This window comes from Cuculus canorus, chromosome Z (assembly GCF_017976375.1).
Source record: "Cuculus canorus isolate bCucCan1 chromosome Z, bCucCan1.pri, whole genome shotgun sequence".
Taxonomy (NCBI): domain Eukaryota; kingdom Metazoa; phylum Chordata; class Aves; order Cuculiformes; family Cuculidae; genus Cuculus; species Cuculus canorus.
Genome location: NC_071441.1, coordinates 28,755,258 through 28,780,333, shown reverse-complemented (window position 1 = coordinate 28,780,333; position 25,076 = coordinate 28,755,258). Strand labels below are relative to the sequence as shown.

Below are 25,076 nucleotides of genomic sequence, written 5' to 3'. Positions count from 1 at the left end.
CAGCCTGGCTCAGTGTGAAAGCGTGCGAGGACATTGTCCTTAAAAGCAGTCCTTAGTAACAGGTGAACATCAAAAGACTTGGGAGTTCATTTTAGTTCAGATAGCAACAGCATCTAAACTAATTATTTCTACAAAAGGACTGGAAATCTGGTGAGCAGATTGTTAGGTATTGTTAGTTATCTGGTACTTCCTGTGTTTAAAATTTTTTTAGTAATTGAAGTCCTCCATTACTTTGCAGTGGTGGCTGGTTTATTTTTTGCAGAAAATTGGAGAAGTTTGGAAGAACTAGTCTAGTATGTAATGCAGTATAACTAAAATGTTAATTCTAAAGACTGAAATGTTGAAGATAATCTCATAAACTAAGATAAGTTTCAGGGAAACATCTAGCATATTTGGACTGTTGCCAGTTGAGGCCTAAAAGTACTTCAAAGTAAAAGATGCACTTTGACTTAAATAATTATTTTGTATTTTCCTGTGCAACAAGAGTATTTAGCATCTGGTGTTTTCACTGAGAAGTGATATCTTCCTTTTAATGTCTCTCTTTTAAGGGATGTATGTCCCTTTTAAGGGATGCCCTTAGTCAGGACTGAGTTTAAGGGGAAAAAAAGACAAAATGCCAACCCATCAAGACACTTTGTCTTTGGATATATTGAAAGCTAGACTCTAAGACAAAGAAGTTGAAAACTCAGAGCCATATTTTATTATTTGGAATGGTTATATCATTCTTGTTCTTATCAATTTTCTCTCTGTCATGCAAATAATCACATTCAGCACTGTTTGACAAAGCTGTTAAACATCTTAATGAAACATATTCAAAAATAACTGTCCACAATTCAAAAACATTTCTGCAAATAGTTTGTATCCTGTAAGTACGTTAATAACTCTGCAAGTGAGTGAATTCTTGAGGCATGATGTGGTCTGTCAAGTACTTTAAATATGTCCAGCTGTTTTTAAAGAAAAGAAAACATTGTAGAGAGTGGTAGGTGGATGTTTTATGTCATTATTAAGTACAGAGTGACTATGGAGATGCAGTATTGTGTCATTAAAGGAACCAGGGGAACTGTACTATATTTGCCTCTTTTGTTCCCGTGACAAGTCGTAGGAGTGGCCAGAGTTTAAGGTGGCCAGAAATCTCATTTTCTTCAGATGCTCTTAAAATGGAGTCTCCAAGGGTGTAATATAATTCTTGTTATTTTCAAGTTTGACATTCATATGTGTTGTAAGGATGACACAGTAGGTGATTTCATTCAAGGTACCTGCTGACAGCACATGATGTCACTTATTTTCTTCATTCAGGTCAGGATTTGTTGCATCAGAAGAAAAGTTCACCAGGAATGGGAAACTGTTTATAGAGACCAGCTGACACAATGTAATTTCAGGAAAGCAGTTTCCAGAAGGCTTAATTTATTGGCAGTCTTGGTACTTCAGATGTTCAGACAACAAGCTGCTGCTTTGTCTAGAGCTGTTTGAGAAGAGAAATAATTGTGCTTGTTTTTCCTTTATCTTATCTTTTTTTTCAGTGAGACAGTCCAGGGAAAGGAAGATATTTTTTTCTTTTGAGATGCTCTTGATTCTATCATAAAGTCTAAATCATCTGGATCTTGTCTCCAGCTGCCTGGGAGGCAGAACCGCTTATACACTAGTTTAAGAAGTTTGAGCTAGAATGCAGGAACATTGAATTGCTCAGTTCTTGCAATTCTGCTTTGCGGTAAGCAGCCAGAATTGTTAGTCATAATTACTCACGGCATAACTTCCTTTGCATAATGCAGTCTCATTCTCTATAGTAGAAGAATTTTCTGTTTCCAAGACATTGAGATATTTTTTCGGTAGTACTTCAGAAATAAATGAGGGGAAATGAATCTTGCAGTACCAGTGTTCACTCCTTCAGAACATTTTATCTTCCTAGGTAGAAAGGTGTGTGACTTTGGTGTGGGGAGGGAAATCTAGTGAATTTGCACCAAGTTGTAGAGGTTAGACTTCCACAGTCTTGCATTTTTTTCTTCTTCTTTTGTTTTCTTGTATTTTTGGGGTTTTTTTGATGTAGGTGTGTGTGTTTGTATGCATGTGCTCAGTTGGTTAGAAAACCTCTTTGTGACCCCAGTAGCTTTTACATATATAAAGATCACATTGTTTAAAATTTATTTATGTCACTTTTGTTCTACACATGACAGTTTCCACGGTCAAAGTTCCATTTTTTTTTAATCTGTGCATGTCAGAAGTAAGAAACCTTCATGCACGTTTTATCTGAAAACTTGTTTTCTTAGTCTAATAGTTGAATTTGTTGTTCTGCCAGAAGATCATTCTATTTCATCGTAATGCTTGCATTTTGATTTGTTTTCTTTCCTGGCTTTGAATTCACTAATTGAGACTTTTCCTCAGCCTAGGAAATACCAAAGCAGTCTGTATCAACAAGAGTCTCACCTCTTCTACCACTTGAAAGATTTGCTCTACACATGGACAAAATAGAGATGCAGGCTTTTGGACCTGTGAACCTCATTACATACTAGGGAGGAAACGAAGGTGTGGATGAATTTTCTATTCATCCATGCAGCTGCATTTTTGTGTTTTGTTTTCATTTGAGATGAACGTTATCTAATCACAATGTTTTTGCCCTGAATTTGCTTCCTTCCTTTTAGGAATCTACAGCTATTGTGCCTCCACAGAACTTTCTTCATGCCATTCCTGAGTCACTGTAAATATGAAAGGACCCCATTACAGTCACTGGTGGAATATGTGTACAAACCAATCAAATAGCAAAATCCTCCAGTAACTCTTTCTCTAATATGAACACATATATAATGAGTATTGTTATTTGGAAATATATTTTTTTGTCTTTATTTTTAAAGCATTGGGACTAATTCATAAGGAGTTTCTATTTTTTATGAGGCTGAAATAAATTTAATAATATTAAGTTTGGCTTGTTAAGCAAGAAGAATTCTGCGACCACACTGTATGCGCAGCTGCCTTTCTTCACCCCCTGTAACTTTTAAACCCATTGACATGTGTCAGCCAACGCTACAGAGGAGAGAGAGATCTTAAGAGTAATTAGGTTCTGGCAGGTTTTGTGGTAGAGGCAGCTGAATAAAGTAGAAAATTGTTGCAAGTATATTGGTGTAGGAAAAGGAGTTGGCAAGAAAGTATTGGACAGAAAAGGATATACAAGGAGCACGTGCTTGTGCCTGACACTGAAGTACGAATGCTGCATTGCTGCAAAACCCAAAGACACATTCTGTTAGCTTTTATGTGCTTAGAGCTATTTCTCTGATTTAACCTTGGAAACAATGATAGAGATTAATTCACATCTTTACACTAAACTTTTTCTAAGTATACTGTAAGTAAATCAGAAGCTAGGTACAGGTTTAGCTGGATTAAATTCTGTAGTACAAATTAGTTTATATTCCAGAGTTAGATAATCAGAAGGATTTATTCAGAAAAAGAGACAATTTCTGAAATGGGTATATATTCATGTATTCTTTGAAGAGGAGGAAAATTCAGTTTAATTGATTTTTTTAAGCACTGCTGAGAGATGCAGATAAAAACGTAATAACATTAATTTATCGTGCCAGTTGACTTAACAGTGATGTGCTGCTGAATTACTATATATGGTTGCTCTGGACTGTTCTTTTTTATTACTATTTGAAACAGCACTTATTGAAGTCTCTGTAACTGAAGGTCCCCCGTAAGTAGAAGAAAAGTGAGAAAAAGGAATATCAGAATGTGTTTACTTTTTAAAATTTCTTTCTTTTCCCGGTTTTCTGAAAGCCATACTTACACCAGCAAATACTGAAGCCAGACAAGATGAAGTTATTTCTAAATAACTCTAGTAAAAATAAGATTTTTATCTTCATCTAGTATAAGTGATTGAATTAAACTGTACATTTTGGCTTCATGCACAAGTAGATGCATTTTCCTGTTCTTCAGGTAGCTGGCGCATCCTTGATATAACCTCTGCTCACAATCGCTGGAAAGGGAGTAAGTAATTGGAAAACAGAAAAAAGATTATCTGGCGATGTCAGAGAAGTTTGTGTGAGTAAAAACTATGGAGCACACACATCAAATATCCGTGCACAATATTAATAGATAATATTAGTGTATTGTTTCATGTGAAAATACAATGACATTGAATGGTATGTTGAGATTTTTCAATAAAGTTTACTGTTTATGTCTTTTTCTCCTCTTCTAGTAAAAGCTACATGCTCTTGAAAATGGCATTATCAAATGAACGGCGTCTGTCTTTTGTCCATGTCTCTTTCCAATAATCAGGTAACATCACAACTTCTGATCACAACTTCTGATCAGCAGCATAGCTTCATTTTGTTAAGATTACATCTGTATCAAGCAGACACGATCTTAACAAAATGAAGCAATTCTGCTAGGCTGGATTATGATTAACTGAAGTGTAGTCAGATTGCCTCTTGATGTCTTCTCATTTCTGTTATTGCAACAACACATTAGAAGCAGCAGAAAAGCAGCCTGACTCAAGAAGAATGTCCCGTGAGAATGCTGCCATTTGTGATTGACAGGAATCTCCCTTTTTGTGCTGTTTTTGTACTATTGCATGTAGTGATGACTAGACCAGAAAATTATGAAAATTCAACAGAACTGAAGTTCATTAAAGGTAGGCTGAGGAACTGCATACAGCCTATTGTTATTTCTGAAAACTGCCAGGGGGATTAAAAAATCCAAACTCTCCATAAAGAAGAATGATAAGCAGTCCGGTAAATCTGCTCAGTGAATTAGAGAGACAAGGTGACTGAAAGAAAGGAGAAACTAGGTGATTATGCATGGAGTGTATAAAAGTCTGAATGTATGGTTCAAAAATATATTTAATATCTCAATGCTCAGATTTCTGAGGTCTCTGCCAAAAATTTTGTGTTGCCAGTTATGATCTGGTTGGTGTTTTGACCTGGTATATCTGCAGTTGCACTGCTCAGCCTTGCTTGGCTTACTCCTCGTAAGTCTTGTGTACTGTTGTATTACTCCTGCTGTTATGTAGATGAGGGTGTAGTAATGATTGAAAACTTTAGACTAAAAAATTTGCTACAGGCTGTGGGTGGCAGACAGAATAGGCTCAGTAAGAAAGCTACAATCAGAACTTATGATAAATTATTTCTGCACAATCAGGATAGCACCAGCTATTTATTTTAATTTGCAGGAGTTTAATCTTCAGCTTAATTTGCTGATTCTATCCAGACTACAACGAAGTATGTTTTCATAACCATACAACAATGCACTATTAAAGCTGAATAATGAGGGATTGCAAAATACACAATATTTATTAATCTTTAGAATATAATGGCCTAACTCTGAATGTTTGAGTCATTTACTTCCCCCGCCCTTTTATTTTTCCTTAATTTTCCTCTTCCAAAATATTCTTTCACTTTGGAATTGAAACCAACCCTCATATACTTATTATTGCCTCTCATCTGATGGTAACTAGTAGCAGGGTGTACATCTTAGGTACTGCTTATCTAGTTGTTGGCTTCCTCTTCCTTAGTTTTAAGGTTGGTTTGTTCAGTTCCTCCAGTACCCAAAATATATAAACAAAGCAATCATAGGTAATTATGTAGCTAATTTTAGAAGTCTCTTAGTGTGTACTTTACCTCCGCAAGAAAGGTTGAGATTATGAAAAATACCATACCTCAATCAGGGGGGCTGTTTGCAGTGCTTGTAATTCAGTAAGAGTTGTTAGCCTTGCTGGAACTGAGGGGAGATTGACTTAAGCATTTGGGTCTGCATTTAGGTCAAATTCAAAGAATTTTCAAGAGCAGCAACAATAAGCCAACAGATCTGAAATTCACAAAGCTTCTCAGTATTTTATTTCATAGAATTGTTTAGTTGGAAAACAACCCAAAAAAAACTTTTGACATCATCGAGTCCTACCGTACCTATTTGTTAGTAAGCAATTTCTACTAAAATTGTGTATAGCCTGGGAACAGCAGTTTCCTATTCCCATTGTAGTAAGTTATAAAATTTTAGGAGTTTTTTGAGCATTGCTGAGAAATGCAGATAAAATGTAATCACTTTTTTTTTGGACGTGTGGAGATTCAGACCCTCCAAAGAGAAGCCTTACTGAAATAATCAGTTCTATGCATCGCATGTAACAGTTGGAGATAGAATTTGTTTATATATAAAAAAAACCAGTTGTTGCTTATGGTGTTATACATTTCTTGTCTGGCAAAGATTTATCCTTAATACAAGTTGTATTTAATATTATACTCAGCTGCATTTGTGCATGTTTCTTGGCATTTTGACAAAAGGAGAGAAATCTGCTTTTATCTAATGGTATTACTGTGTGAAGTGAAAAAGGAATATGCAAGACTCCTCCCGATTATTTTGTTTCTTTCAGAATTCTAGGAGGCTTAGACATAGGTTTTTAATGTATTTGCCTAATGATTTTGCCACTGTCTTTATTATACATGATCAGTTTTCTTTACAGAATCGAAAGGTTTGGCTTGGGTTTTGCTTTGTGGTGTGGTGTGGTGTTTTGTTGGGTTGTTTTGTTTGTTGTTGTAGGGGTTTTTTAATGGAACAAGTATATTCTCCTACTTTTGTTGAATTCAAATTACTTGCCCTTATTTTGTCATCTGTGTTATTTTCTCTGCCTGCACGATGTCACCAAGAAGCAAAGGTCTACTTAAAAAAAAATCAGCCTGAAGCGAAGTAACTTCAGAATAGGGATTTTGAATATAAAATTGTTACTGCACTTGTAGTATAACTTTTGCTGTTCCTGCTTATACTGTGTATAGAGAAAGCATAATGTGTATTTTAATGAAGAGTGAATTCTGGACCTCATTTGTTGCTCATATTTAATTTTTTAAAAAATTCTGCCCATGAATGACATTGTTAACATGTGCTTGTGCTGTTTTGTATTTCCTCTCTTTGTTCCTTGGTTTAGCCTGCAAAGATTGTAGATTTGTTTCATTATGTTTTCTTCTTGTGTTAGTGAGCCCCTTGAGTTTGATTATAAAGCACCTTCTTGCTCATGTATTGCAACGCTGCCTGTTTCCACAAGAGACTAATTTCCTGGTGGTAAGTGAGAATTACGGAAAATTCCACCCTTGCTTTGAGGGAAATGAAAACCAAATTTCTGGTGTTGTTCTGGGCTGCACAGGAAAGTTTTAAAATACAACCCTGTCTACTTGAAACACTGAGGTCCACTTCTTGCCAAAATCCCATTATAAAGTGTCATCATATTTAAACTATTTCAATGGTATGCTGTTCTCAATCCTGGAAGTTTTGTGTTAAAATGTAAGCTTATATTATTATTAAGTGTTGACAAGATTTAATAATCCTTTTCTAGAATTCCTAATGGTGGAATTCTACAGAAAAGTAATAAAAGCCCTGTGAACCTTTTATCATTTGGTTACCCTTTATAGTGTTTAACCAGAGGGGAAAAAAAGGACATTCAAACATTTTATCAGATGTCAAACTAGCTTAAAGAGCTATAGACAGAAAATTTATTTAGATTTCACAGTTTGTGACATATTCAAAGGCCATTTATTTGCAGCAATCAGAAAAAAAAAAAATCCTTCTGTGGGCTAAATAAAAGAATCTCGGAAAAAGAAAGTCCTGATTAGCAGAACTGGTTCTTATTGTGTAGTGGTAAGGCTGTTCAGGGACTTACTTAGTTTTGCCATAAGTTGCAAGTTTTCAGTTCAGTTGTAATTAATATTTGTGTTGACAATGAATACAACACAGAATATCTGCAACTAAGCTATTGTTAAAATCAGTGTTAGACAGTCACTATTACTTAAAACTAGATGTAAAACAAGCAGTACATTTCCTATTATAATCTTATTTTACAACCTCAGTTCCCTCAGCTGCTCTTCGTGACTTGTGCTGTAGACCCTTTGGAATCTTTGTTGATCTTCTCTGAACACTCTGCAGCCCCTCAATGTCTTTAATGTACTGAGGGGCCCAAAACTGAATACAGTATTCAAGGTGCAGTCTCACCAGCACCAAGTACAGCGGCAAAATCACTTCCCTGGTCCTGCCGGCCACACTGTTTCTGATACAAGCCATGATGCTGTTTGCCTTCTTGGCCATCTGGGCACACTGCTGTGACAAATGAAAAGATAGGTTCACTCTGATTTTATTAGTGTGTGTCTTTTGGCCTGTGATACACAACAGATTTTAAAGATGGGCTGATGAAACAAACTAATTTTAGGCTTTTTGAACATACTGGAACCATCATCACTCCCAGCTGTGAGGTCAACACAGCTGGTACGTAACTGAGTTTCTCTTGCGGAAAATAATGAAAAACAGCTGGACAAAATATATTGACAACAAGGAGGCAGGTCAGACTGTTCACTTATGTGAAAACCTTAGGATGTAAATAAAAATTAAGTTTCTCCCCCTCCCCCTGTTTTCATAGAATTCTTGAAAACATTATTGTTGCACAAGAACAGAAAATTTACATTTTTGTTTCTGCCAAGGTTGAGAAGTAATAGGGTTAAATTTCAGCAAGGAACATTTAGATTAGGTATTTATGGTACACTTTAATCGGAACGGTTACACGGCAATCTGTTCCTGTGTGTTAGCCACTGTCATTCTTGACAGATATTTGTTTGCCTTCTGCAATATTGGATTATTTAAGAACAGGATGCCACTTTGTCATCTACCGTAGCCTCATTTTCTAAGAAATCAGCCACAATTGATATGTAGCTCTATTTTAAATTTCATTAAATCTTCCTTTTACTGTTAATTACAATTGAGATCTCAATAGCAATTTGCTACATGAGTGGAGAGTAGGAATTTTCTTACTCTTAAGAAAAATCTTTTCTGAGTAAGTGGCAACATTATGTGTATTTTGGATCCCAACTGTGAGGAATGTTTGGACAGCAAGGGGAGAATACATCGACACCTTCCCTCTTCCAGCAAAGGAAAAGGGGAGGGAATTAGTGCTGAAATACAGGCAGGTTTGTGCTACTACCGTGTTGTATGGTTTGGAATAAACCTTACTCTTTCTGTAGGCCTTGTTGAGATTTTGTATGATCTAATGTTGCCGTCTAGTGGTGGGAAGATTTGTGCAGAGAGGAATACTGGGCATTGATTTTCTGTGTCTTACTTACACACTGCTCCTTTATTGAGGCACAGGAATGTCGTTCTAGAATTTAATCCCAGCCATGAAAGGCACAAAAGCCTTTATGAAACTAAGGAGGGTAAAATTAAGAATGATTGCTTGGGCAGATGACAAAATAAATGCGTCATCTTTTATGTTAAAAATATGTAAGTTTGAAGGACTAATGTTCCTAGCACATTCCATTAATTACTTTTCTGAATTCTGTCCAGCAACCTTTCACATTTGTGAACAACATTAGCAACATAGATGAACTGACAGGGGGTAGGGTATTGTTGGTAAACATTATGGCTAGCACTGATATTTATACTTGTGTTCAAATTTTAATTCTGATGTTTATTTGGGGGCAAGTAAAGGTAATTAAAAGAAAATTAACAATTTTGGGTGTGAGCTGATTGTCTATGGAACACTCAGGCATCTTGACTAGTATTATTCTGCCTGAGATGTACATACAAGTCTCAGCTAAAGGGTTTTATTGTTTGATACCTGCAACAATTGTGCTAAGGCCACACAAAACTGAATTTGTTTAGCTGCTTTTGTGGGAATGCTTCTGTGATTGCTGGTTAGTACTTTAGTATTGAATCTGTGTAATTAATCTATGATTGATAGTGCATTAATCTTGTTTCTTCTGCATATTTAACCTCCCAGTTGTGTTACTGACCTTCATCACATTGCTGTGCCCTCGTTTGTGCGGACTCTCAGCAAGATATTCTTAAGAGTCCGAGTGCCAACTACAGGAATTATTGAGTATCCTTTTGACTTAGAAAATATTATATTTAGGTAAGACTTCCTGTCAAATGATTCAGTATACAATTACAGAAGTAATTGCTGCAACTTTACTTCCAAGGTCCTTTAAACTTTTGCATTCAATGTGTGTTGTATGCGTTTCCAGCCCTTTTAGTCTCCAAAGTTAATACAGTAAGTTGAGGGGTGTTACAAAACATTCCTTTTGAAATGTGCATTACATGAAAAAAGCTTTTCAATTCAAGTAGCCCAATTTCTGTGTATTCTGAACTATTAGTTTAGTTAAAAGCCTTGGATGGAGGAGTGCAGAGGCAAGATATTTGTCATAATATGAGTGCTCATATCAGGATGCAATTTAATTCTATTTAAATCAAACTGGTTTTGCCTCCTGACTGTAACTGTTTGTAACTGTCTTCTGACCCTTATAGATAAGATGAAGACCTCAAGTGAATATACAATATTCAGTTAGATAAAGTTAGTGAAGGGAGTTGGAGACACTGAAGGAAGGAGGAGTTAAAAAAAAAGAAAAAAAGAAAAAAAAATGTGGAGGGTCATAATAGTAGAACTGAGTGGAACTCAGTGGAACTGAGACAAACAAATGCACTCCAAGTCGAAAGAAAGTCTGAGAAGCACTTTAAAGTTATTTTACCTGCTGGCAAATTATTAATCTATTACAACACATGGGGTAACTGATTTTGTAAGGGACAGGGTTGTTTTTTAAATTCTAAATTACTGAACTTATATTTTCTTCCACAAAACCACCCATTTCAGCATGAACAAACACCTGCCTGCAGTTAGAACGCAAAACCAGAATCTATTCTGATAACATGTGGTCAGGCCAGCCTAACTGATTTTGTTGTTTGTTTTTTTCCTGGAAAATAGAATGTTCTAAGGAACACGTTGACCTGGACAAAATGTGAGGGACTTACTAAATTGTCCGCAAAACCATAGGAGTTTTATTTGGAACTAAGATATTTGTGAGCATCTTGATTGAGTAGTGAGATATGACTACACTGGGTTGTTATTTTTTTTAGGGGAGGGAGGGGCAAGGGAGATTTTAGAATGTGTGGGAAACCAAAATTGAATATGTTTACATCTGCTTTTGCTAAAACTTCTACCAACACAGAAGGAAACGCAGAATTATGTTTTGCATTGTACTTCAAGTGGCCTAGCTAGAATGAAGTTAATTTTCAATTTTCTTCGTCGCCACTGATGTGGCTATGTGTTTTAGATTTGTAACCAAAACAGTACCAATCATGTCACAGTGTTTTAGCTTTTGCTGAACAGCAAAAGCTTGTTCACTCAGCGCCAAGTCCTTCTCTGTTCCTTCTTCTCTGTTCAGTGAATAGGTTGGGGGGTGACCTAGAGGCTGGGAGGGGTATCAGCCAGGCAGATGACATGAACTAATCAAAAACTTATTTCATTCCATATAAAGCCATGCTTAGTAATAAAAAAGAATAGAAAGCGCTTAGGGGAGGCTGGCCGTCATTTCTCAAGAGGTGGTTGGGCATCAGCCTATCCACAGGGCAATGGTGAGTGGTTGCTTTTGCATCACTTGTTTTGTTTTCTTTATCACTTCTTCTACTTATCCTTCACCTATTAAACTTTTACTTTTTTCATTTTTTTTTTTAGTCCTGAATCCATGTTTTATTGCATTTACTCTTTCTTTCCTCTCTCCCTGCCCACCTAAGGTGTAGAGGGAAGGTGAGCAAGTGGGTGCATTGTGCTTAGCTGGCCACTAGGATTAACCCACACCACCACTAAAGAACAGTGAAAGTTGTAACACTACAGCAAGTCAGTCAAGTTTAAATTTTAACCAGAACATACAAGATATTATGATACACTTTTCACAGTTCAAGCCTATCCCAGGCAGGCATTGCTACAAGCTCTTCAGATGTACTTCAAGTATCTTACTAAAATGACTAGTGTGTTGACTATACTTCTGTTAAACAGGATGGTGGATGTAGGGGGACAAAGGTCAGAACAAAGGAAGTGGATCCATTTTTTTGAAAGTGTTACATCCATAATTTTTTTAGTTGCATTAAGTGAATATGATCAAGTGTTGGCAGAATGTGACAATGAAGTAAGGAGGTGGGGTATACAAGGCACGTAAAAAGATGTGTGCTTTTTCGTAAAGGCAGCATTCACAAATCTTCACAAAAGCATTTGCAGATACTAGAATTACATTAAGCAGCTGATCAAGCAGGCTCGACGTAGTATTACATTAGCAGCCTGCTTATAAAAGGGAACTCTAACTGAAAAGCCAAAACATGATTTAAAAATGTTTTAAAACACTTAGGCCACGTTTTTAAGAATTTAAGCATTGGCAGTATCTCTATGCAAGTAAAACTATCTCAGTCATCTGTACTTAGGTGTTTTGTCTGTCTGTTAAGCCTCTAATGTTTCAGAATTAACTTGTGCATTAATTAAGGAAAATTAAACCAAAATAACTTAAAATTTACTTCCTTCCCAAGGTTCGAAAACATGAGTTCTCTGATCTGCACTAGAGTGCTGTCATCAGCAATAACCAGATGTTGTAGAGAAGGATGAAAAATAAAAAGACAGTAGACAATTAGGTAAAAGCATATTAGTGGAACTGCATTACTTGTGATAGTGGTTGCTTTACATCCTGCAGTAAAAGGATTTCTTCAAATGTCAGTCATTCAAACACAATACTATTCAAACTCTAAAATCTAAAAGCCCTTACAGATCACTTCTTCAACATCTGTTTGAACTGTGAAAAGCATACCCTACTTCACTGGCTGAAGTGTCACAACATTTAGTGTAGTTGAGATGTAGTTTTCAAATTTGCCTGTCGTCTTTCAATACCTGAACAACTTCAGTAATAGTAGTTTTCCGTTTCCTTTCACTGTCTTGAACATTTTGTTATGCTTACTGTGGACATTAGGAAATAAACAAAAGCTGACTGTCATCACAAGCTTATCCCCAGAAACTCCATACAGAAATTTCTGCATGCAGTGTTCCTTAGTTCTCTCTCGAAATGGACAGGTTATATTATTTGTATAAATGAGTATATATGCTCTTAACCTTCAGCTGTGTTAATAGTATGTTAGTATCAGATATTTGACCTGATATGCTCTTCTTCAGCTCTTACTGTGAGGTCTGAAGAGGTTTTCATAGAGAAGCAGTCCATGGCTGTTCACTAACTCAAAGAAGAAATCAAATAATTTCTGTTATTAAGGCTTAGCTTGGTCTCACATGCTATCATGCCATTCATAAAGATGATAAAAAACCCAGTGAGTACAAGGATCTAGAAAATGAAGAGTAATGGTCAACCAATGCATTACAATTGTGTTTAATAAAAATAGTATTTTTAAAAAAGCTTTCGAAAAACCCTCTGTGATCTCTGGATGATGTGATTTTTATATGATACTGTCTAGAGAATGTAATTGACAATTAATTTTTGCTGTAATAGAATTGAATGGAAGACAGCAAGGCCTTATTTAAAACTATCATTACCTATCCTTGGTTTCTGAATTCTTTGGTCATTTTGTTTTTAAATAAAAAAGATCTGCTAGAAGAGCAAATCATGTATTCTCACCTAATTAGTTACTTCCCAGAATACACAGGTAAGCATTTATCCCACACTATCTTTAAAAAGTCATATTTAAACCAGTTAGTTTTCCTCATGAGATTGAACACAGAAAGTAGAATTATGCAATATATTTGATATCTATGCTTTTCTGCACTGTCCTTTAAAATACAAACTTAAGATACTCAGTTGTACTGGAACATTATTTACTGGAACATTGTGTACAGTCTTACGAGATTTTGTGCAGGCATCCTTTTGCCTTCAGAGTGGCATGATCACTAATATATAAGAAGCAGGACCTTTTTCTAATCCAATCACAAGAGACAAGATATATGGGGAAGAGGCTATTAATCCAAGTCGTTGTGGACTAAAAATCCATCGTATAGTTTTGTGTTTGTTGTTGTAACTTGTTGTCTATATAGAAGTCCAACATTAAAAAAGCACCCTGAATAACTTTCCTTAATAAATGTTACTGATACATAAAGTCACCAAAATAATGATGAAAATAATCACAGATGTATTCCACTACTTAACATTGGATTATATTCTGCAAGACATGTATCACGTCGAATCCTACAATTAATAACTAAAAGAGTTACAATTATTTAATAGCTGCCAAAACAACACACATTCCTTTCTTGGCCAAAGAAAATCTTGTTTTCTCTGTTTGTTTTAGAAAATTTAATTTCTGTTATGGTCTTTGAAATACTACGGTGATATAGGAAAATATATGCTGGGTAATTTCAGTTGTGTAGGCTTTTATTAAAAAATTACTTTGACCTGTGAGTATTACCATTGAAAAGAACACACTCCACACCTTTTAGAAAGAGTGTTACAACAGCTTTTGCTCCACTAACATATGAATGAGATAATGTTGAAAAGGGACTATGCTTTTATGGTGATTTGACATTTAAATATGAAATTAGCCTGTTAAAATACAGTCTGTATGTTTCTTCCTTGACCCACAGCTTTTAACTGTTCAAAACTTCTAGTATTACTTTTGACTAGGACCTAAGCAAGACGTCCAAGCTACCAGAGATTTCATGTTGAAGCTATACCAGGATCAAAATCCAGGCAAGGAGAAAGTAATTTGTTCCCACTTCACTTGTGCCACAGACACATAAAATATTCGTTTCATCTCTGCTGCCATCAAGGACACGATCCTGCAACTAAACCTGAGAGAGTTCAGCCTGGTTTGAAGTGAAAACATGGTTGCAGCCACAAATACGGCTTACTCATAGCACAGCACGTATTAGTATTAAAAAAAGCGTGTCTTTTCAACAAAAATGAATTTACATCTACTGAAGAAGTATGGATTAAAAAAACTTTAAACAAGGAGTTTCAAAGGTTACTACTTAAGCTACACATTTAAAATTTTGTTCATATTTCTCGTATTAGTTTTGTTTGCGAGTTAATTTTTGACAGCTGTGGGAATAAAGTATACTTAAAAGAATGTACATAACTACATTGCTATCCAGATGCTATTTTCTTAAGATTTTTTCTTTTTTTCCCCTTTATTTAGCATTTACAGTCAAGCTTATAAAGTTTCAAGCTATGATGCCTTAAAAATGACAAGTTAGTGTTATTTTAGGGTGCTAGACATTTTTATATTCTTGTTCTAAGCAATGTAGATGAAAGACTAGCATAAAAACTACTACACTGTTTAGAAACATTTCAGTAGTTTTGCTAGGCCAAACCTATTAATATTCTATAGAATATTAATTAGAAAATATTAATTGGTGACTCTTGCAAATCACTGCCTTTTTGTTCAAGTGTCTTACAATAATAAAAAATCTTTCACCGTTGAGGAATGACAGATTAAGATCTTTTAGGCAGGCCATGGAATTTACTCTTTTCTGAGCAGGAAGAGTGTTTCTCAAATGGCGTGGCAATTAGCAAACGTTCTCAGCATTCACTGCCACAGGAACTCAAGAGTTCATCTGCAGGTGCCTGTGATAATCTAGGCCTTAAATTCTTCTAAGTCACTAACATAACTTGTTTTTTGCACTTTCATGTCTTTGAGCTTCACAGGTAGTTTTGCATGGATTATAACAAAGCCTGTCCTCTAGAAGATTTCCAACTGGTTTCCCATTTCCTCCACTCTCTGCCCAGCTACAAACCTCTCCACTAATGATGCCAGCACCACTAATAGATCAGAGAATACTTCCCTGGGTCAAAAATTCTTAGTACTCTCTGCCACCTGATGAGCTAACCCAGAAACACTGTTAAGGAGAGTGTTCTATAGTAGAACAATCTGTTATTAGCAGTAACTCAGCTCAAAAGATGTGCTGAGGTTCTCCTGCATTTTAATACATGAAAATTCCATTTTTCCAAGAAGAAGTTATAGACATAGTTTTTACTGTCAGCGCGAAACAGCAATTTTTATGCAGTATAGAAAAATATTCAAGTTACATTGATTTTTCAGCTTGCATACTGTGTCTGTATATTCAGCCAGGTTAACAGCTCTTGTAATTCAATCCTGTGAAAAGCACACCCTGACATTTCACTGCCCATAAAAAAAATGCTTACCATTTCACATATAAAGCAGCAGTTCCCTTTTGAACAGCAGTACAAAAAAAGTAAAGTATGTCCAGAGCTGTTTTTGGTTGCTAAGGAGAAAACAGCCTGTAACATTTGATTCATTGGTTCTTTCTTAAGTGTTGGAACAAGCAGTAGAATCTTCTTCTTACACTGCTTTAATGTTTGGGTTTTTTCATTAGGGAAGGACATTGACCTCTATGCTGTGCCCATACTAGAGAAAAGCAGTAATAAATACTGAGGGAGCACTGCAGATCACCTTGGGACAAGGTACAGGCTATGCTGCCACTTGCAGCCAAGAAGCAGCCAAGGAGGAGAGAGAGAAAGCATGGAACAGAACAGCATGGCTCTGCGTATGTCCCTGAACATGTCATACTACCCACCCTCAGAAGTACTGACATCATGGCAAGTCCTCAGATTTGTTGTCCTAAACCACTGTTGATCAAAAAATAATTCAAAAGCATTTTGTATCATTAAATACTTGTATCATTAAATACAAGCTGTAAGACTCAGCATCCTATTGAGGTATGTGATGCATTTATTGAAACTGTTCTACATCAGCAGACTAATTAGGAAACTTACGAGTTTGTAGTTCAAAACACTTAGAGCATACTCTTGATTAAGTATTAACTACCACTACATAGTAATATTAATCTTTTCTTGACTGGTGTACGTATTTGTTATTTGCAGATACGTGGCCAAAAATAACACTGAAGGAACAAAGACGTGTTCGTGACTGGGTATGTAAGTGTATTTTGCAAAGTGCTAAAGATAATAAATAGCCAATGGTTTATGTACAGAATTTTTTTGGGAGGAAACAAGGATTTCATTAAGAATCTGGTTAATCTGGCACCCATGTGTTTTTCAATACAGCAAAAGAAAAAGATTTATTTTAAAGGGAGCTTACAAATGTAAATCCAGTTACTAAAAACTTGCGCTTATAATAAGCCACAGATAAAGATTGAAGTCTGTAGTCTGCTTTCACTGGGACAGTTGCAACAGCAGCTTGACCTTGTGTTCTCAGAGACAGGATTTGACTTAATTTATCAATTTCTACCTATGGAATTATTTCTAGCATTCTAAGTAACAGCTGCACCTACTGTACCTGTTAATTAAAGCAGTACATAAAGAAAACAAAAAATAATCACATTCCACTCAAATAAAATTCAGTTTCACTTTATTCAAGGTGAAGAACAAGTTTGGGGTGAGGGGGGTGTAGAGGAGTGTGGAAACCAAGAAAGCCATGCCATGCAAAGCCATGCAGCTGAACAAAGAGACTTAGAAATGTTTCAGCAATGTGTCTGGCATGTTTGATATTATGTTTGGTTTATTATCAGTTCCTTAGAGGTGATTCTAACTCTTTACAAACCTCTGCAGAGAACCCAAATGACATTTCCCAAAGGTATTAAGTTTAGGTAACAGTCATCTAGAAGAGAAACTGTTCTTCAGTACTTCATTAAATGCTTTTCAACACCACAGTGGGCAGACCTAAATGCCCACGTTTTAGCTTTCATCGAGATCCCCTTGTCTAATAGCATATACATTTTTAATACAAAATCATCTATTCTGCCTTCTTGTTGAAAAAAATACGCATATTGAAATAAGGAACGAGGCACAGCAGAGAGGACATCTCAAACAACTTACAGTAATCCATAAAACTACACAATGGCAGAAGTCTGAATACCTTTCTCCTTGCCCCAGGCTGATGTGTAATTAAAACAGAGAACTGAATTTTGCCATTTCTCAACAGACACAATTCATGACTGTATGGAGAGAGCATTAGAAAAAAAACAAAGGAAAAAGATACAATTTACTAGAAAAAGGGAATCATAGAAAATCATGTTGTCATTACTAGTGGAGACAAGGAGGGAGGTGAGAGAAAGCTCCCATGTTGACTTTTGAGCACTTCCAGTGTTTTAGTTCTTGTGTTAAGGCTTTTAGTTAGCATGGAAGATCAAAATATTTTGTACTCTATAGGAAAAATGCAAGCTTAGGGAATTGTTATGTTTCCCCAAAAAAGAGTTTAACCACTGACACACACATTTAAAATAAATCCACATTAATGGTTAAATTGTTAAAACATTACTGAAGAGCCAGCTGGGAGTTGAGAATCACTCAAATGACAAGTTTGTTGGCAAATTACAGATAGGAAAATTAAGAATCAGAAAAGATAACGATAATTGAAATAGAGGCTCTGTAAAGAAAAAATATTTTGAATAGGGTATATTGAAAAGCTACATTAATCGTAATGTACAAAGTACATACAACAGTTAGTAGAAGTGAATGTTGCAGCAGATACTTAGGAAATACTGGGGAGAGAGAGAGAGAGAGACAGAGAGAGACAGAGAGAGAGAGAGAGAGAGAGAGAGAGGAAACAACATGTTAATAAAGAATCATGCCTAAGTATCATGCCTAAGATGAAGAGTGATCAATGGAAAAAAAACAATCCAGGTATAGAATGCTACTCAGTGCAACTAATAACACCACTTATCTAAGGCAAAGTATTCTATTAGAATAGTTTGGTATGATTATAACCTGAGTTAATACTCTTGGTACGTGCTTCGTGTACAAACAAGTGGAGTAACACAGTCATTGTTATAGCTTGGAGTTCTCTTACAAACTTTTGACTCAATTTACAATTTCTGGGAAAAATTACAAAACTGCATATATTTTGTAATCTGCTAAATGGTTACTCAACACCAAAGACAAGACTTACAGTAAATTAAAGCACTGCAATCGTATGTTAGCATGCTAGTCATTTTAGATATTACAGTAATGCAAAAGTTTGGATATCTCAAGCACCATCGGCAATTCCTGTAGCTTAAACCATGTAGCTATAAATGTTCCAAAAGAAAGAATGTTTTGGCAGTAGGTACTTACTGTATGTACCAGATATTCTGAAGACTTTGAAATGGGAATTTATGGAAACCTTCATTTAATACCATACAGTTTCCTATACTACTTATATCACCTCCAGTAAACAGTTATTCAACAATACTATTTGTACTGTATTCTAATACACAGAATTCTACACATTCAGTCTCTCCCTATTAGAATTCTGCTGTCTGGATATGAAACAAAAACATTTGATTTGGTAAGAAAACTTCATAAAAGCAACTGTGAAATATTATATTTATTATTTAATAGAAATTTGACTTTATTAGTCACTTGTTTAGCACACAATACTGTGTAATCCAAGGCATTTATTTTTGGTATGCAACAGTGCATTTATAACCCCATAAACTCCTTGAGCTGCAAGACTATTAATAACTTCTATTTAAAATAACAGGCTTCAATATTTTTAGTGCAGATATATTAATTCTTCCCATTATACATTTTTGTAAACCGTTATATTTTCTGTGAATATTAACAGAGGTGCTGCAACGTCTCCTTGAGTAGAATATAAAAAAGTTTACACTAAAAGTGATACTGTATTGTAAATTCATTGTGACCTGGTCCATTCATTTACAGAAGGAGAGTATTACTATTTAGAAAGCAGCCACTCCTGTGATCACCTAAACTAGACTTGTCTGGCCAGTGCCCTCCTTAAAATCTGAATTGTAAGACTAGTGAATATTAAGTTAACATTTCCTTTGATAAAGAAGTTTTAATTTCAGCACAGCCTCAAGTCATATGAAAACTAACACAGAAACCAAGTATTGATTTTCAGAATCAAATCAAAACTGAAGTATTTGCTCTTAATCGTATCATGAGAATTATTACAGAGTTCTATTTCAATATCAAATGTAATGGTAAAACAAATTCATTGTGCACTGTATTTATAAAAAAATGAAATCTGGAATTTTTATGTTTAAAAAAACAAACCAAACAAGCCAAAACTTGGCAGATTTTTTTTGATCACTAGGTTTTTGTAACTTAAGGTCACCTATTTTTGTGATATAGCCATAGACTGTTGTGACTATAGTAAACTATTTCATAAATTGTCCTTCCCTCCCAATTCTTCCTTTGTTGATGATATTCAAATAGTTTTGCTTGTTACAGAGGAATTAAAAGGTAGCTCTTCAGTGTTCTTTGTATCTTCGTGCATCTCCATTCATTACAATTTTGGCTGATTCTCCCTCACTTCTTCCAGTTTAGAAAGGATCCACTGTGTGAGGAAAAGAAAAAACATTTACTCGGTAAAACCAATACAAAGCAGCTGAAAATTAGATTTGGTTGGACAGACACTTGAATACCTGCTCTCTTCCTAACTGAGTTTTAACATGGTGCTCAAAATTCTACTGTAGATTATAAACGTCCAGTTTTCACACAAGAAAATGGAGGAGTTTTTGTACCAATACCTAATGTTGAGTACCATAGTTAATTAAACTAACTACGTTGATATTTCAGTCTCCTGGTCTGTATTTCAATGAATAATACATTAAAAAAAATAAATTACATCATGATCTCACCCTCATAATTATTAATGCTCTGCAGCAGTCTACAACTAGACAAATCACAAATGACAACAGAGAAGCAAGCATAACAAGACAAGAATAGGTTGCAGCAATGGGACAATACAGTTATTTGGAAAGAAGCTTTCTTTAACTATATTGAGTTTCTTTTCAGGAATTTCAAATTCGCATTTACTGAACAGGGAAGGAAATTAGTTTCCCAAGAGTCTTAAAAAAAAGGCATGGGGAACAGGACAGTGACATGGAAATCTAGGACAGAAGATAAAAGTTATACGATGGATTTGCCATGAGAAAGCTCTGTAATGCTTTCAAGAAAGGGGTGTGGATTATTACAAATCAGATTCTGTTACCAGATCTATTACAGATCTTTAGGATCCCTTCCACCACATGGCAAGCTCACCACCCCCAAGGAAACCAGAGCTTCTGTTCAGCAGGATGATGAAGGTTTGAAGAAGAACTGGCTGTTCAAAAAATTACTACAAACATCAGAACAGAGCACTTGTCACAGATGGAACAACCTTGTAGTGGTGTCCACTAGACTGACACAACATTCAGTAGTGTCACTGAAATGACCTTACACCCATTTTACTACGAAGGGTGCAAGTTTCATTTTCACTGTTCCTAAAACACTTCTCTTCAGTGTCGTCTCTCTAGATACACAAGCTCAATTGTCAAAATTGTAGAAGTGAGACAGAGGCTAAACAGCTCAGAAGTGACTCTCAAAGACTTCCTGTAGGATACCCCCTAAGGCCCTGATAGCAATTTTTCAATCAATTCATTAAGTATTCCCTCTCCAAGATAAAACCGCATTCCTTACCAAGCCTGTCTGGAAATGACACACAATTTTTTCAGCTTTCTCCTCCTTGCTTAAGACTTATGACATACATAATACAATGCACTAATTTGACTTTTGATATTGTTCCAGATTTAGCTAGGCCATAGATGGGATTCCCTTCCCACAAAGACTACTGGACCTCAATGCCGCCTCTGCTGCATTACAGCCAGAAATTAAAAAAAAAAAAAAAAAAAAAAGGAGGAGCTCAGTAATTCCAAAGAGTACAGACAAGTCAAATTCAGCTTGGGGCACTTAAATACCTTTACAATATTTGTAATGCTTTTGAGGTGAGAGTCAAATGAGTACAAACTCAGCTGTGGTTAGGAACTACCCTCATTAAGACAAAGGCAACTTAAACTGATGAGAAGGTGCAAAAGCAATTTAAACTGATGAGATAATGCAACTTTTGCAGGCTGTTTCAAAGAATGATCCCAGGGTAACACATCACACCGATGTGATTATATATATAAAATTAATTTATTGTTTGGAAAAATAATAAGCTGCATTAATAAAAGCAAGGCAGAACTTTTGCAATTGGATACCCTCATAGTTCTGGTATCAGACCTGAACTGCTTGCACTCCGCAAAAACTATTTGTGTTTCTTTTAGGGATTTTCTTCATTCTTCAACCAAAACTGTATACTGAGGAACACAGGAATGATATCCCCACTCCCTCGCTTCCCAGAGTTAAAGTGGGAGTAATTTGCAAATATTGTTTGTTCTACTAAAATATACTATTCTAATTCACATTCTTGCTTATTTTTGTGATAGCAGTGCTGTTAAATCAACCAATTGAAAGACACTTATAACTCCAGAGATTTATGTAATGAAAAGTTTGGTGCTGGAATTCCATTAATTCTTCACATTCAGTATTGAATAGATCATTGCTATTTCCATCTGTGTAACAGCTGTGTGCAAATACTGAATTTTAGATACAAGGTAATTTCAAGTTAAGAATATCTGTTATACTTTTTAAGCCAAATTTAGCATAGCATAATTGTAGTAACATTCTGACCTTACCTTTGCATCCTCTGGACTTTTAAAATTAATAATTTTTCCAAACTCTTTGGCATGAAACACAGACTTCACTCGTTCCTAAAAAAAAAAATAAATTATTCAAATGTTATGACTAAGATGTTATTTACCATTAAGGCAGCTATATGGTTCAGACAGCAATGTGTACCCACTACCGTAACTCTAAATATATTCAAATTGCATGCACAAATCTGAGAAACTTCATTTTCTGCATGAAAGCACAGTGGAGTGGAACACTCTACCAATAACAGACTTCCGTTCTTATCATGGAGTCTCTGGACACTAGACTATAAAAGTGTGTAGGAATGGAAGGCAGATAATGGAGTATGCGGGGTAATAAAATTCAATATTCCCTAAGATATTTCTCACTCTTTTTTAAGTCATTACCTGGGTGGACATTCCACCAATACTGACTTGCAAGTAGTGATCTTAGGTAGTGAAAATAGGAAGTTAGGCTTCAGAAATAAAAGATAAGCAGTGATTTGCAAAGTACAGTTTTCAACAAAGAGCATACTGCAGACATGTGAATGGACTGAAATGACTGTTGTATAGAGATACAGATGGCTGTGTTATTCAGCAATGTCTAAAATGGCAGAAACTCTTGAGAATTATTTTGTCCTGTAAAAGTTCACTTGCAGTCAGAAATACAGTTTAGAGGATTCCAAACCAATATATGGCTCTGCCTTTTAGCTCTCTGCAACAGAAACAAATAATCTGAGTGAAAAACTGAATGACTTTGTAAGATGTCAAGACTGACCTGACAATCAAGCTCTGTAATTACATACATGAAGCTTATTAGAAACAAAACCAAAATACTGGCAGGTTAAATTCACTGACCAAAATTAAATTTGGTAATCATCACAACAAGAATTTAAGATTTTTTTTTCTTTTTTTTTTGAAGGAAATTTGCCTTTTCAATCACCATCTTTCTACATCCTTTGCCAATTTACCAGGGAAAGAAAATTTTAGAAAAAATTGCAACTGAGAGCAACATTCTTCAACTTGCATTCGAAGGGATAAGGATACGTCATCACAGTTTTTATGAACACCTTATTACACTTTTGAAGATTATTAACAAATGGGAAAAAAAATCCTTGAAGCACAGCACATGCAAATGTATTGCTCTGACATATTTCTATCTTTTCAATTGCAACAAGGTACATTTCCACATATTGGCATACTTCCAAAGCGCAGGAGCGTGTAGTAAAAATACTCTGCAATTTTCTGAAAGAGTTTTGTTATATCACTATCTTCCAAACTATAAATATATCACAAACTGCCATATTCAAACAAAACATATTTCTAGGGTTCAAGGAATAACTTCCTCTGTGAACATCAAGTCCTCAACTAGAAGAGAGATTAAGAAATCAGAGGAGAGATATCGGGAATTGAGTATTACAAACACTAACATAAAAAGAAAACAAAAAACATGATTAGATTAACATACCTTTGCTTCAATGCGTAATCTTCTGCCATCAACAATAAATGGTTCTTTGGTAAATTCATCAAAAGTGTATTGCCACTCACAAGTCAGCTGTCCAAATGTCCCTTTTGTCACAAATAGCACACCACTAGACATCAGAAAATAATAATTTTAAATTTAATGTAAAAATACTTAAAATTTACCAAGCTACCCTAGCTCTAATGAAGTCCTTCATTGTTCCAGAAGAGCTCTCATCTAATGACAAATAACAACCATATAGCATACTTTCCAAAAGAGTGAATTTTCAACTTTCTTCTAACTTATTTAAAGTACTATGCTTTATAGTGAAACTGTAACACTGCTTCTAGCTGTTTTTCTACAAAAAGTTGTACAGACTTTTTATTTGACAAGGATGCCTCATAGTCCACTGCTAAGACACAATGTCTGTTCCTGTAATTATCCTTTTTCCTTCAATATGCTAATCTATACAGTTCCATTGACTTCAGCTTAGAGAGATTTATAACAAATCCTTCTCAACTAAAGAAATCACAAAACCAACATCCCTTTTCTCTCCTTACACACAAATTACCATGACACTCAAAACAACAGATCCTGTTGAACAAGATTTTTAAAAGCACATTAGGCGTACCTTCCCCATTATTGTATCTACATACAAAATGAGAGGCATGTCAAAGCATGGTCAGTGATCAAAAATTACCAAGTCATACATACTTTGATGATGGTTTTACGTACTTATTATTGAGTCAAAACACTTTACCTTTTTGTCACCATTAACATATCTGTACTGTTGACCATAGCATGTGCAATATATCTGAGTTTTGAAAATCTTCCATTTTCAATTTTCTAAAAGAGATAAAAGTTTTATAACTTTGAATACGCTAGTACAAATTCAGGTACTAATTTAATGCTTAAAATGTATTTATCCCCCAAAAGTATGCATTATAACAGAACATACAGCATGTTTCAGGACTCACTTTTCTACATATTTTTAGTACACGCCAAACTTCTTGTGACTAATACAGTCCTGAGACAACAAAAGAAATAAGGATTCATATCCTAATTTATGTCAAATTACTTCCAAAAATTTGGAGCAATTAAATCTGGTAATAAATCTGTACCTAAGTGTATACTAGGGCCCACTATTATGTATACAGTTAGAACTAAATAAAGCACTTGAGGTAAAGCTTAGCCTTTCTCCATATTCTTGTGTCTCCCATTAACTTACTTAAACTTTTCCTACAATTGCTGTGAATATTGTAGCAGGATATTACATAATAGGTGATAAATTTAAAATATTGATGACAGCAAAATAATTTTTAAAAAGAGGCTCTGTAACTTTAACATGACTTGGCAACCATCGGATTTCTGGCTTTCTGAGCAGTAAGTGATTAAAGTAGTAATTAGTTTAAGATTGCTGCACCTTAGATGAGA

At 35.2% G+C, this 25,076-nt stretch overlaps 2 protein-coding genes across 4 annotated transcripts in view; one reads left to right on the top strand and one right to left on the bottom strand.

Moving 5' to 3' along the window:
* The window catches only part of LOC104058410 (guanine nucleotide-binding protein subunit alpha-14-like), a 52,959-nt gene that overhangs the window by 25,495 nt on the left and 2,388 nt on the right, over positions 1-25,076 (top strand). Inside the window, 6 exon segments of the mRNA XM_054054028.1 lie at positions 9,731-9,862; positions 11,780-11,909; positions 13,263-13,416; positions 14,388-14,726; positions 16,100-16,270; positions 16,608-16,657. Of these exon segments, the coding sequence (XP_053910003.1) occupies positions 9,731-9,862; positions 11,780-11,909; positions 13,263-13,416; positions 14,388-14,578 (607 nt within the window). The 3' untranslated portion in view covers positions 14,579-14,726; positions 16,100-16,270; positions 16,608-16,657.
* Positions 17,078-25,076, bottom strand: part of VPS13A (vacuolar protein sorting 13 homolog A) — a 98,310-nt gene continuing 90,311 nt past the window's right edge. For all 3 annotated transcript variants that reach the window (XM_054055400.1, XM_054055398.1, XM_054055399.1), the window contains 4 exons: positions 24,403-24,488; positions 23,649-23,772; positions 22,187-22,261; positions 17,078-20,025 (listed from right to left, as the gene is read on the bottom strand). In XM_054055400.1, coding sequence (XP_053911375.1) covers positions 19,975-20,025; positions 22,187-22,261; positions 23,649-23,772; positions 24,403-24,488 — 336 coding nt within the window. In that variant the 3' untranslated portion in view covers positions 17,078-19,974. The remainder of the gene's footprint in view (positions 20,026-22,186; positions 22,262-23,648; positions 23,773-24,402; positions 24,489-25,076) is intronic.